The 12,913-nt window shown below is 43.1% G+C and overlaps 1 protein-coding gene across 1 annotated transcript in view; it reads right to left on the bottom strand.

Moving 5' to 3' along the window:
• CHN2 (chimerin 2) overlaps positions 1 to 12,581 on the bottom strand; it is a 415,952-nt gene extending 403,371 nt beyond the window's left edge. Inside the window, exon 1 of the mRNA XM_006896125.1 lies at positions 12,306 to 12,581. Coding sequence (XP_006896187.1) covers positions 12,306 to 12,354 — 49 coding nt within the window. The 5' untranslated portion in view covers positions 12,355 to 12,581. The remainder of the gene's footprint in view (positions 1 to 12,305) is intronic.
• Between the last annotated feature and the right edge of the window lie 332 nt (positions 12,582 to 12,913).

Below are 12,913 nucleotides of genomic sequence, written 5' to 3'. Positions count from 1 at the left end.
AAAAAAGGTGTGCAAGTTAACTTGGTTTATTCAAGTAAGCAAAGGGACTTTGGGTCAATCCTAGGGAAAATTAGTTTCACACATAAGGAAAAAAATTCTCTGCCCTGTCCACTGTTGTACTTTCAACTCTGGACATTGTTCCCTGAGATGATAACAGAAGGAAACCTGATTGGCCCCAGCCAGGTCCCTGACTGGAAGGTAACTCAGAACAGCAAGACCTGATACAGACAGAACAATGTTCTTTTCGTGTAGAAAAGTCAGCTAAATAGCACTATTCACCTAATAAACATGGTTTAACAATCTCCTGGCCCATAGGGGCAAACACTGTGAAACAAAATGGCTAAATTTTCTATAATAAAGTGAATTTGAATGAGCAACTTAAATCAATATTAGGCAGCCAAATTATGCGTATTAATATCTACATATCATTAGCACACTCTCAAGTGTATTCTTTCATTATTAAAAGTAATGCTAAGCTTGACTTTTCATTTCCCTTGATATTAGCTTACATATAAATTTGTTTGGAAATAAATTTTATTTGAAAGCTAATCCACATCTTCTTTCTGTACACACACACACACACGCACAGTTTTATGGCAGTAAACCTCATTCAAAGGTTATCAGATAACTATTTTCTACATAGAAAAAAAATATGACACTTGTTCTCTGTTTCTCATTCTAAATTCTTAATGTTGCAGGTTTTTGTTGAAAGTACAGGAACAAATAAAGAAAGTAAACTTGTGAAGTCTAGAATTTAGCAAAATAAAAATAATTTTAAAAAAAAATCTGTGTAAACAAGTAACTGAGAGAATCCTTGAGTTGGCCTTCTTTGTAGTCTATCAATTCAGAATCACTGTGTAGGTTCTTAGTCATAAAAATGCTTGGGATGAAAACAAAAGCTGGTTAGCACAAACAATTAGAAATTGACTCTTGGCTTAAAGGTTAGTGATTCAAACATACCTCAAAATGTAGAGGAAAAAAAGGCATCGGTATCTGCTTTTGTAAGTCTTAACACCCAAGAAACCATGCGGAGTGGCTCTATTCTGTAACACACAGATTTAAGATGGAATTGACTACAAAGCAATGAGTTTAACCAAACAGAACTGAGAAGCAAAGCTAAACTACGGCTTGGCGGACTAAGGGCGGACTAAGGGAAACCTTGTAAAGCAGAGAATATGAGAAAGATGTTTACCTGAGTTGTGTTGACTATACAAAGGCACTGGGAAGAATAATAAACTGCAGATACCTCTGCAAAGAACAAAAATTCCAGAATACTTGTGCTCACCAGGAACTTCTACATGGATCAAGAAGTCATTCAAATAGAACAAAGGATCCTGCATGGTTTAAAACCAGGAAAAGTGTACGGATCTTCTTTTAAAATCAGAAAAGGAGTTGCATCCTTTCACTATACTTATCCAATCTGTCTACGGATCAAAATTTTCTAAGAAACAAGCCTATGTGCAGAGGATCATGGTTATCAGAATTAGAAGAAGACTCTAACAATCTGTGGCATGCAGATGACACAACTTTGATGAAAATGAAAAGGACTTACAGCATTTTCTTACAACTGGACCAATGAACAATATCATAAGTGGAGAAAAGATTCAAGCTGTTACAGATTTCATTTTTCTGGGAACCATAGTCAACATCCATGGAAGCTCAGACCAAAACCAGAAACTCAAAACAAAACAAAACACCATCCTATTAACTCACTGCTGTCCAGTCAGTGTTCGGAGGCTGTAGACTTCATTGGAGGAGATTGTCCATCAGCCACCTATGCTGCTGGTGGATTCAAACCAGCTGAGAGGCACCACCTTTAGGTTAACAGCACAGCTCCCTATGGACTACATATTGCACTGGGAAAATCTGCTGCCAAATATCTCTTTTCAGAGTGGCAGGGAGCAATGATATCACTGTGAGGACTAAGGTGCACACGCCCCAAGTCATGGTATTTTCAGCTACCTCATATACATGTGATAGCTGGCCAATAAATACGACCAAAGAAGAACTGATGACTTTGAGTTGTGGTGTAGGTGAAGAATATTGACTATAAAATGGACTGACAAAAGAACAAGCAAAAAAGGGAGCTCTGTTGGCCTAGTGGCAAGAAGCTGTGCTACAATCATGAAGTTATGTGGTTCAAATTCACCAGACGGTCCGCTGCAGAAGGAAGGGCAATCTCCTTCTATGTCAGTCAGATCCGATTCAAAGGAACACAACCAGAAAAGAAAAAAAGAACAAGCAAATATCTTGGAAGAATTGCAGCCAGAACATTCCTTAGAAGCGAAGAGGATTAGGTTTTGTCTCGTGTACTTTGGACATGTTGTCAGGAAAGGTCAGTCTCTAGTGACACACCATGTTTGATAGAATAGATGATCAGGGGGAAGAGAAAGATTCTTGACACAATGGCTCCAATAGGCTCAAGAACAGCAGCAACTGCTGGGAGAGCACAAGATTGGCCAGTACTCTGTTCTGTCAAATATGAAGTCACTGTGAAATGGAGGTGCCTTGATGGCACCTAACAACAACATCAACAGAGGCTAAAATGCGCTTACCATATTGAATCCAGGGTCTAAGCCTTAAAGTCACACCAAAATAGAATCAACTGCTGTTGAGTTGATTGTGACTCATGGCGACACTGTATGTTACAGAGTAGAACTGAGCTCCACACGATTTTCTTTTACAGAAGCAGATGTTAGGTGTTTTCCTCATGGTGTTACTGGGTGGCTTCAAACAGCCAACCTTCAGGTTAACAACTGAGGGCAAACCACTGGTCAAGAACCTCAGGCCCTGGGGTTCAGGGCCTTGTAGGTCGGTGTTGCAGTTCAGTGCTCTGGTGGATGCTGTAGATTTACCCACTCTGAACTCCAGTCCCTGCTTCCTATCGTTTTTCTTGCTAACACTGACCTGTTTTCTTGGAAGCAAAACCATCTAAGAAAAAGCCCTTACTATTGCTGGAGTGTGTATTATGTGAACTATTAAGGAAGTGTTGGGTGGTTGTATTTCCTTATGTGCATAGCCAACCTTGAAGATACCATGAAATCCAAGAACTGAGCCTCTGATGAGAAAAGAATTGCTAAAGGTTATCACCTAAGTGATGCTGCTGATTCATGGTGCCCTGAACCTATGCTCCGTGTTATGTCAATACAGAAGCAGGTGAACCATGATGCCCTGGGCATTGTGGTTTGAGGCCAACGGCCTCAACCTTGTTGCTTTCTTGACAGCTGCTTGACAATTTAAAGATACCTTCTACCTTCCCACTTTTGCTGCACTGGGAGATGGTAACAGACATTCAAGGAGGAGAGCTGTTTCCTTTTCTAAGAACTGTCATGTTCCTGCATCTCATTTGCATGCATTTCCCCCCAAATCAAATGCACCAAAAATTCCAAGAGAGGATTTCTTTTCTAAAAACCATTGTATTTGCTTTGCCCTATATTTAGGCCTTTTTCAGAAGCAGGATATGTCTAGGTGGACAGTTTGCTGGTAGTCAGGTTGGTAGTAAAACTCTGTAAATGCTATTGTGTCAGGACCAACGCACTGCTGACCTTCCAGTGTTTTTCTGAGGCTGAAAATCACATACTAGATTGGTCACTTTACTTTGTCAGATCTGCTAGTGGATTTAAACCGTCAAAGAGTTGTGGCCTTCAGATTAGCAGCACAACTCACTACTTACTCTACCACCAGAGCTCCACTTAATAGCACAGTTTGGAACCAGCACCAGCAATTGCAAACCACAGAATCACTATTTCCCCATTTTCTTTATGAAGTTTTGGAAGAGTTAGGAACTTTATTGGTGTATTTTTCCTTCTTTGAGAGTAAAATTACAACCAATTTTGAGCTTATTTCAAAAAGAAATTGGGTTCCCATAAGGGAAACTATAGACCTTTCTTTCCTTTTTCTTTTTTACAAGCTTGAATCAAACCTCAGAACTAGGACATTTACAAGCATTTTCATTGCTGACGCCAACACCATGCCCGAGTTTCCCCCCAATCATTCCACAGTGTCCCTCAAACATATGAAGAAATTACTTTTAGAAAAAGCCAATTTGCAAAAATCGGTGAGATAGAACTCAGTGAGCACAATGAGTAAACACAGACATGGAATCACATTCTATCTTATTTTCTACACTTAGCTTATTAATTTTACATTAGTTAGGGCTTGCCTTGGAACTACAGAGCCTTTCTACCACTATCACCTAATGGGATTTTCTGCAAGGGTGGAAATGTTCTGCATTTGCGCTAGCTAATATGGTAGCCACTAGCCACATCAGCAAGTGAATACTTGAAATGTGCCTCCTACCACTGAGGAGCTTAATTTTGGCTTTATTTTCGTTTAAATCGCTACACGTGGCTGGTGGCCATCATAGTGGATGGCAGAACAACACACAGAGCAAACACGAGGTCATGCAAGTCTTTGTGTCGATAAAGGCTCAAAAGTCTTGAGATCTAAGGCCCCTTTAAAAGAAAAGCTCTCTGTGACTCTTTTTGTGGAAGTAGTAAATAATTGAATAGAACAGCCTCTGTGAAGCCAGACAGAAAAAAAAAAGTCTGGAAGAAATTCTCCACAGATGATGCTTCCTTTAAGTTTAGCAGGAAAGGGAAGGCAAGGTCATGTTAAGGGATGTTGAGTCCGAGACTCTGGTTCTAACTCCTGCTCCATCACCCCTGAGCTGGGAGACACTGGGCAGTTCCTGAAGCTCCTTGGACCCTTGACTTTCTCATCTAGATGATGTCAGATGAGCTAAACAATCTCCAAGGGCCCTCCTCGCTCTAAATCCAAATGAAGAGCAAGATCAATTCAGCTCATTGACAAGTGTGTTGTTTAAAAAGTCAGGCAAAAGTCTTACCCCCACCCCAGTGCCAGCCTCATTTTACAACAGTGGAACCATATAGCATTTGTCCCTTTGTGACTGAGATACCTCACTCAGCATAATGTCTTTTGCTTTTCAAGGAGAGGAGCAAAGGGAGGGGGAGGGGTTTGTGTGGGGAGAAGGGTGCAACAATGAATGAATGGAATTCCAAAATCTCTGTAGATGTTCATTGAAATGAAAAACAACCTAAATTAAAAAAAAAAAAAAAGTCAGGCAAGAATTGTGTGTGGTCTACGCGAATTCCTTCTATAAATGCAACCTTTTTACATAATGTTATCTTTGCTTCAGGAGTAAGGAAGAAATACCTTTCCAGAGGCTGTAAATCACACAGGAATAAAGAGCCCATCTTCCCCCCCACCCCCTAGAACAGCTGGATTCAAGCTGAGTGCCAGCCACCAGAGCTCTAGGATCCCCTTATCTGCATTACTACTATGGTCTTCTTACTGTTACTGTGTACTGTCAAGTCAGAACTGATCCACAGCTGACCCTCTAGCAGGTTTTCAAGGGCAGGAAACTGCATGGGAGAAAGACCATCTTTCTCTCATGGAGATGTTGGTGGATTTAAACTGTGTATCTTTGGATCAGCAGCATAATTCCTTGACACCAAGCCACCAGAACTCCCTGTCTGCCAGTAGGGTTACTATAAATTGGAATGGACACACCAGCAATAGGTTTGGGTTTAGTTTTAAGAGCTCAAGTCTTCAAGTTGGCTTTCCTCTTAGCTCTAACAAGCACACCATTGAGGGCACAGACTGACACAATCTGAAGGAAGCAGACACTTTTCCAGGTGTAGGTGGGCTTACCCAGGAGGTCCAGCATCCATTCTGTCTGGAAAGAAAGCTGTCCCTAGCAAGCCCATCAATACAGCGAGCTCAGTGTGACCCCACAGCCCACTAACATGGCCAGCTCAATGTGACCCAGCAGGCTCACCAATACAGCCAACTCAAAGTTAGTGTGATCTCCACCCACAAATGCAAACAGTGTAACCTCTGACTTAGATGACGGTTTAACAAGGCTATAAATAACTCATTGATGAGTCAGACCTGACCCATAGCTGATCCACCAGGCAGTTCCCAAGGCTATAAATTGTACAGGAAGGGACTGCTTATCACTCTCCCAAGAAACCACTGGTGGACTCAACTGCCAGGGAGGTCCCACTTTTGGGTCAGCAGTTCAACTCCCTACAGTCTAGGGTATCAATAAAACTTACTAGGGAACATCTATGGAATTGTTTTCTTGACTGATTTAAAACAATGCTTTACAATGCTGGTGTAAACAAGATTATAATAGTAACCCCATGAAGGTGTACGTTTCTCAGCTGTGTGCTCTCCAGGGCGCACACCTGAGAAAGTTTGACTGCCACTTTGCATGCACTTATCTCAGACCTCAGTAGATGGCCAGGCAGGGGGTGCACAGACTAGCCCTGGGGTGAACACATTCCTAACCAGGCTTTGCTCTAGATATATAAGCTTAGACGCATCCTGCATTTATTTATTAGTAACATTGGGATATTGACTGGACTGTGTTGTCTTGACCCTCCTACCAGAATCCAGGTGAAGCAAAGATTATCAGCTTCCTTTCCTATGGAACAACTTGAAGGAGGTGCAGGGAGTTACCTAAGGGATTTGGAAAGTAGTAACTGCAAAGTATAGCAAATTCTGGCTTGTATTAAAACCATCTCTAAAATAGAAATCTCACCAATATTAATTAATAATAGGTAGGAAAAGTACACCCTACACCCCTACACCCCACCCCACTGATAGGAAGGAAAAAGTCAAACATTTTGAAAACCAGGTTACATTATTTCAGGAGTCATGATATGCAAAACACTCTTTGAAGATAAATGATTGGCAAGTGATAGATGGGTGCTCTTAATCATGTCTATCCAGCACTAGAATATCAAAGGCTGCATCCTTCAATAGGGATTGCATCTCAACATCAAGACGACAAAAATTCTCACTACTGGACCAATAGGCAACATTGCGATAGATGGAGAAAAGACTGGAAATGTCAATGATGTCATCTTACTTGGATACACAATCAACATCCTACCAAGCATACCAACAGTTAGGAGATCAGGAGATATACTGAACTGGGGAAGTCTGTGGTCTGGGACCTCTCCAAATTACTGAGGAGCAATGATGTTAGTGTGAGGACTATGGTGCACCTAATTCAAGCCATGATCTTTTCAGTCACTTGCTATGCTGCTGAGAGCTGGATAATGAATAAGGAGACAGAAGAAGAATGAATGCCTTTGAGCTCTGCTGTGAGAGAACAGTACTGAATATCCCATGAACTGCCAAACGAATAAACAGATATGTCTTAGAGAAGGTGGAGCCAGAGTGCTCTGTGGAGACAAAGATGACATAGCTTTGTTTCACACACTTTGGTCATTTTTCTAGGAGAGGCTATTCCTTGGAGAAGGACATCATGATTGGGATAGCTGAGGAGTGGAAAGGGTAGGAAGACCCTGAACTGGGTGGACTGACACAGGGACTGCAGCCATGGTCTCAAGAGTGTCAGGGATGGTGAGATAGCACAGGATAGGAAGATTCAGGTCTATATACAGGGTTGCAATGAGACACATTCAACATTCAACTCAAAAGCACCTGACAACAGCGTTTAGCACTAGGGCAAGGACATTTCTCTTTCGACATCTCAAAGCATTTAGGTCAATAACCTCAATTTTCTGGCGGCAAATTCTTCCTAAACACACCAACATGACACTGTTCACGTACAGGTTTTCCAAACCACATGTCCAGTTATTTTCACCATGGTGCAAAAAACAGGAGACCTTGCTGAGCAGCAGACGGCCCTCTGTAGGACTGACACTCGGGCCAGACCCCAGGTGGCAGCTCAGGGAACACACTGTCCAGTCAAAAGCCTGCACAGACAGGCCTCGAAAAATACCTGGTGTCTGTATGCTTAAAAAGCTCAGCAAAGGACAGCAGCATTCCATACTTTCCATGGGTGTCCTGAGGGAACAGGGATTCTTGGCAAACACGTGCAAACCAGTGTCCCTAGTGAAACTCTGCACACAGGCTTACCTCTCAGGTTCTGCATCTCTCAGTTCATCAGGGTGGTTACAAACGGAAAGAGGAAATCTAGTTAAGTTCAAATGAGGTGAGGAAAGATCATCATGAAAACTGCAAGGAGCAATGCCTCTATCAGAGCCAATGATGTCTTGAGAGGGTTAATTTTTGCCTAGAGGAAGGAAAAGATCCAAGAGGATCTCCACTGTGCTTGATGATGGGAATGTCTGTTCCAATAAAGACACTCTGTTTTAGAATATTAGGTCCACAGAGTTTCTAATTACATAGGTGTGTTGGAGCATTAGTATGGTTGAATGTTTTTCTGCATCTAGGGATATGAAAGAGTTGAATATGTCACTAATTACACAACCCCAATTGTAAGGAAGAAAAGTTCCCAACTTTTAGTTCTATGAATATCACCAAGGTAACAGCAAAAAATGGCATTGTTTACCTGGTCGGCCTTACCAGTCCATAGGATTTAAAGCAATAAATAATCCAAACCATTTGGGAACATTCTTTTTTCTGCACATAACATTGACTTTCACCTTTATCATTTGCATTTTAATTAAAATAAGTCAGTGTCCATTTCCATTTTTACCCTAAAGTGTGCTAATGCAAATTTCTGTATCATTTATTTATTACTTGGGTGTTTTCTTTATCCTGAGAAAGTATCCCTTTAGCAATTATATTACCAAATCTCTTTGCAATTAAAAAAAGTAAATGGAACCCATATGATTAAGAAAATGGTTGTGCAAATCAACCATTGTTTATTCCAGAATATAATCAAGTACCATAGGCTGGATTAAAAGCTTAAAGATAGGGATATGTGTGTGTGATTTAAAAGTAATAAAGGTAATCAAATCTTTCTGCCAATCTAGGTGATTGTGAAATTTAATTACGAGCAGTTATCATTAAAACAAAGGCAAAGCAATTTCTTTTACATGTAATTGAATACTCCAGAAGAAAATTTCTAAAGAGTTCCCAGGAAATGTATTTAAAACTTAATTCCAACCTGCTTATTTCATTTGTTATGTCTCAGCCAGCAGGGTAGAATAAATGACACACTTAGTGACGTGGTTTAACAGCACCAAGTGAGAGCTCATTCTCAGGAAAATCAGATCACCTTGAGCTTAATACTGAGCAAATTATTCGATCTTTAATGTCTGCGTAAATAAAACCAACTCTAAAATCCTCATGCCTATTCCTCTGTGAGAGCTTTAACTAGTGTTACTTTAAATGCACTTTTCTGTGTGCTGGGCACTACAGAATTGACTGCTCATTTTTTTTTTTTAGGTCTCATTTGCCCAAATATATCCCAAGGATCCTGAAGTGCTGTGTCAAACCCACCACTACCTGCACTGAAAGAGGCTTCCACATCAGCCTCAGCAATAAGCCACCAGAAAGCTCAGTGCACAATGCTACTTATGGACCTACAAGCAAAACTGCCTAAAATCCAGCCACCAAGGAAGAGGATCAACAGCCTTTAGAAAGAAAGTTGAAAATCACACCATAAAGTTCCCCATATCCAGGCCATTTATGTCTATGCCTCTTCTCTTTTCCAAAAATGTCTTTCTCTCTTTCCTACTTTCTGGAAAAAAATCCTTTCAAGGCCCAGTTCATATGCCACCTCCAGTGGGCGCTCTAAATTTCCTCCCCATGCCTAATTTTATCAAACTGGACTACTAATTGCTATTTACTTGTCCATCTCTGCTGCTGGGAATAGACCTTGATACAGCTTTTTCATACACCTTAGGTTATCCCTTAAATCTACAAGACATTCAATAAATGCTTGTTTAAGAGTCTGAATCTCAAATTGGCATGGGCTGTATGAAGCAGATTTTATGTGTGTTGGACTTGCTGTAAGCCAATGTGTGTCTTCTTTCTCCTTTTCTATAAGAGCAAGCATCACCCATCCCAAGCCTTTATTAAGTGCCAGGCTCTGTGCTAAGTGTTTTATACATATTATCATGTTTAATCCTCACAACACTCCTATGATGTAGTTCCAGTTATCATTAGCTCCATTTTATAGATGAGAAACTGAAGGCTTAGAAAGGTTAAATAATCATTCTCTCCAAGTCACTTAACTGACCATAGATCACTAGATTTCAGAAGAACTTCAGGGCTGGAGAGAATCCTAAAATTATCTTTCTCTTTTTATCTCTCTGAGGCTGAAATTTATCATTTAGTGCCTGCGCACACAGTAGGTCCTGAACAATGGTGATTAATGGATGGATAGACTGCACCAATTTCTCACACTATGGGCCTGAAAGAACCCAGCTGCTTTCTCCAATAAGCTCTATTCTTTCCTGCCCAACACCTCTCACAGGTGTGAATTGCTTGTATCATCTGAATTATTCATGATGCACAAATGATAAGTGTGCTTAAAGAAAGAATTGCAGTTCTTCTAGCTTTTCAAGGCAAAGTGCTTGATTCACTGATGAATTAGGCAATACAATACACGCTCATGATGAGGGCGATTCACACCTCTTAGTATATCCTTGTCCACTTTTTAAATTTCAGCTTTCAAGGAGTTTTCCAATTTCTTTTAGGATTTAAAAGAGTGTTAAATAAAGCAGGAAAGAGAAACATCATGTCTCTATCCTATCTGCAAAGCAATTACCATCATCTAAAGCTTATGCTTTGCTGATTCACTCCAACACACTCTTCCTAAGGCTGAATTAGCTCTTTCAATGAGGTTTCCTATGCTCCATCAAGATCTGAAAATTCTGATGCCATGGCATCTGTAATTTATGTCATCAGTAAATCATGTGACAGCCCTGCTCTTTGCTCTCCCTCCATTCGTCTTCCCTTTCGCTTCCTCTCCTCCGCCAGATCCTTTTCTGGTGGGCAGTTGTCTGAGAGGCATAATCATATGCTAATAGTAAGCCAACATCACTGCAGTTTAAATTCAACGCTAGTCAACCAAAATGAATTGAAAAGCAGCTTCAGTGGTTTGAAGGGTACTAAAAATACACTGTAGCTTTTGCTGAGTTCTCAGAATGAAAACCACAGGCGGTCAACTTGTTGCTCCTCTTAATAAGATATGACTGTTCTGCCCCATTGGTTGCTACCAGCAGAAACTTGAAAGCTCTCATAAACCCAACACCACTGTTTTGGATTACTTGGCAGGGATCAAGAAAGGAAGTGATATTTCCCTGGGACTCAACCTGCCAAGAAAGATAACAGATGCTTTACAACTGGTCACCTTGTGCCATGTCCTCATTGTCCTTTAGTCAAGTTGCATTTATGATTTAATTAGTCACACGTCTGTAGGCTTGGTTATCTCTCTCTGCTTAGCTTGCTGGCCAATGTCTCCAACAAGGTGTGTTTGCCATAAGTTAAATTTTTTTAATTCTAATACAGTAATAATGGTTAAAAATATGTATGAGCGCACATTTCCATTAGTATGTCATGACCTTCTTGACTCCTGAGTACCAGATATTTCTCAGCTAACCCTTAAGGGTCTGTCATTAAAGTTTTCAATGGCCAGAGAGGCAGAGGAATTCTACCTAATGCACCATTCTGCTTAGAAACCTGCTATACTCGGAAATCAGTGGGTCTGTTTCCATTGATTCCTGTTTCTTCAGATTCATTAGTAATGTTTGTGCTCTTCAATTAGACCTCCTGATTAACCACATAGACAAGACTGAAAAGCTTTCCTTTTGCTTAACCGCACTGAAAAGAAGAAAAACGTATGCTTTGAAAGTAAAATGACAAGAATATTGCAAGAAAATGTCCAAAGGTGTCACACAGGAAAATCTTAACAACACACACACACACACACACACACACACACACACACACCACACACACCACCACTACCCCAGCACGGAGTCAACAGCGGGCTACACTTCCCTTCCCCTAACCATTTTCAATCAAAGCAAGAAAGCCACAATTCCACTATTCCTTCATTCTTTCCACCTTAAACCCATGCTCCACGGAGCTAATTTCTGAAACAAACAAAGAAAATCAAGTCTGCGAGGAGCGAGGGTTTGCTCCTCTCTGCTTTTGATTTGGGCACGCACTGTGGCCGAGGGGAGTGGGCGCGGCCCGGTGAACTGGCCCGGCACCCCGCGGCGTCCTAACCTCCAGGCTCCGCCAGAAAGTGTGAGCCCGCCTGGCGCCTTTCGCTCCTTGCCTGCTGCGCCCCAAGTGCCCAGAAGACCCGCTTCACCACACTTAGGGCGCCGCCACTCTCCCACCTTTGCACTGTCAGATATGTCAGGCGCGGAGGTGCAATGGGCACCGAGGTGCAGGCAAACCAAGCAAGTGTCCCCCACCCCACGCCTCCGCGGACGGGGCGTGCGGGACGGCCACAGGTAGGCTCCGAGCCTCCGGGGTGCCGCGAAGGGTCGGGGGCGCGCGAGCCGGCGCCGCAGCCCGTCCGACGGGCTGGCACTCACCCGAGGACACGGAGGAGCCGGACAGGCTGGAGTTGCTGGACGCTGCCATCTCCACGGCCCGCGCGTCGCTGCTCGCTCAGCCCCGGTGCGCTGGGCGCCGCTGCCCTGGCCCGGCCGCTCGCAGTCTCCGCGGCCCCCAGCCCATGGCAAAGTCCTGGGGACGCGCCGAGAGCACCGGCCTCCGGACTCTGCCTGCACTTCCTGCTCCGCCAGATGACGCGCTGCCGCCGCCGCTATTTATTTGTGGTTTCCGTCCCTCTCAGCGCCTTTGCTCGCTGTTCTCCGGGTGTCGGGGGTAGGTGGGAGCAGAGGGAGGCCGAGGGGCGACCGAGGCGGGCTAAGAGGGGGTTCTAGACGAACCCCTAGCTTCCTTTCGTGCTTCCCTGCGCGCAGCTGGGACCCAGGCGCCCAGGCGGCCCTGAGCCGCCCCTAGAGCTCCCCGAAACCTCCCGGGCTCCCTCCTTCCCCGCTGTACCCCGAGCCGCCTTGGCAAAGTCGGAGGGAGACAGACAGAGCGACCTCCCCCTCTCCCTCCGCCCCGACTCCGCTCGCGCGCACACAAAGGAAGCAGAGGAGACGCGGGCGCTCGGGGGCTGGTTCTGCTCCGC

Source organism: Elephantulus edwardii, unplaced genomic scaffold (assembly GCF_000299155.1).
Source record: "Elephantulus edwardii isolate Elephantulus edwardi_28Jun2011 unplaced genomic scaffold, EleEdw1.0 scaffold00182, whole genome shotgun sequence".
NCBI classification, from domain to species: Eukaryota; Metazoa; Chordata; class Mammalia; order Macroscelidea; family Macroscelididae; genus Elephantulus; species Elephantulus edwardii.
This window is presented reverse-complemented; position numbering and strand designations above follow the sequence as displayed.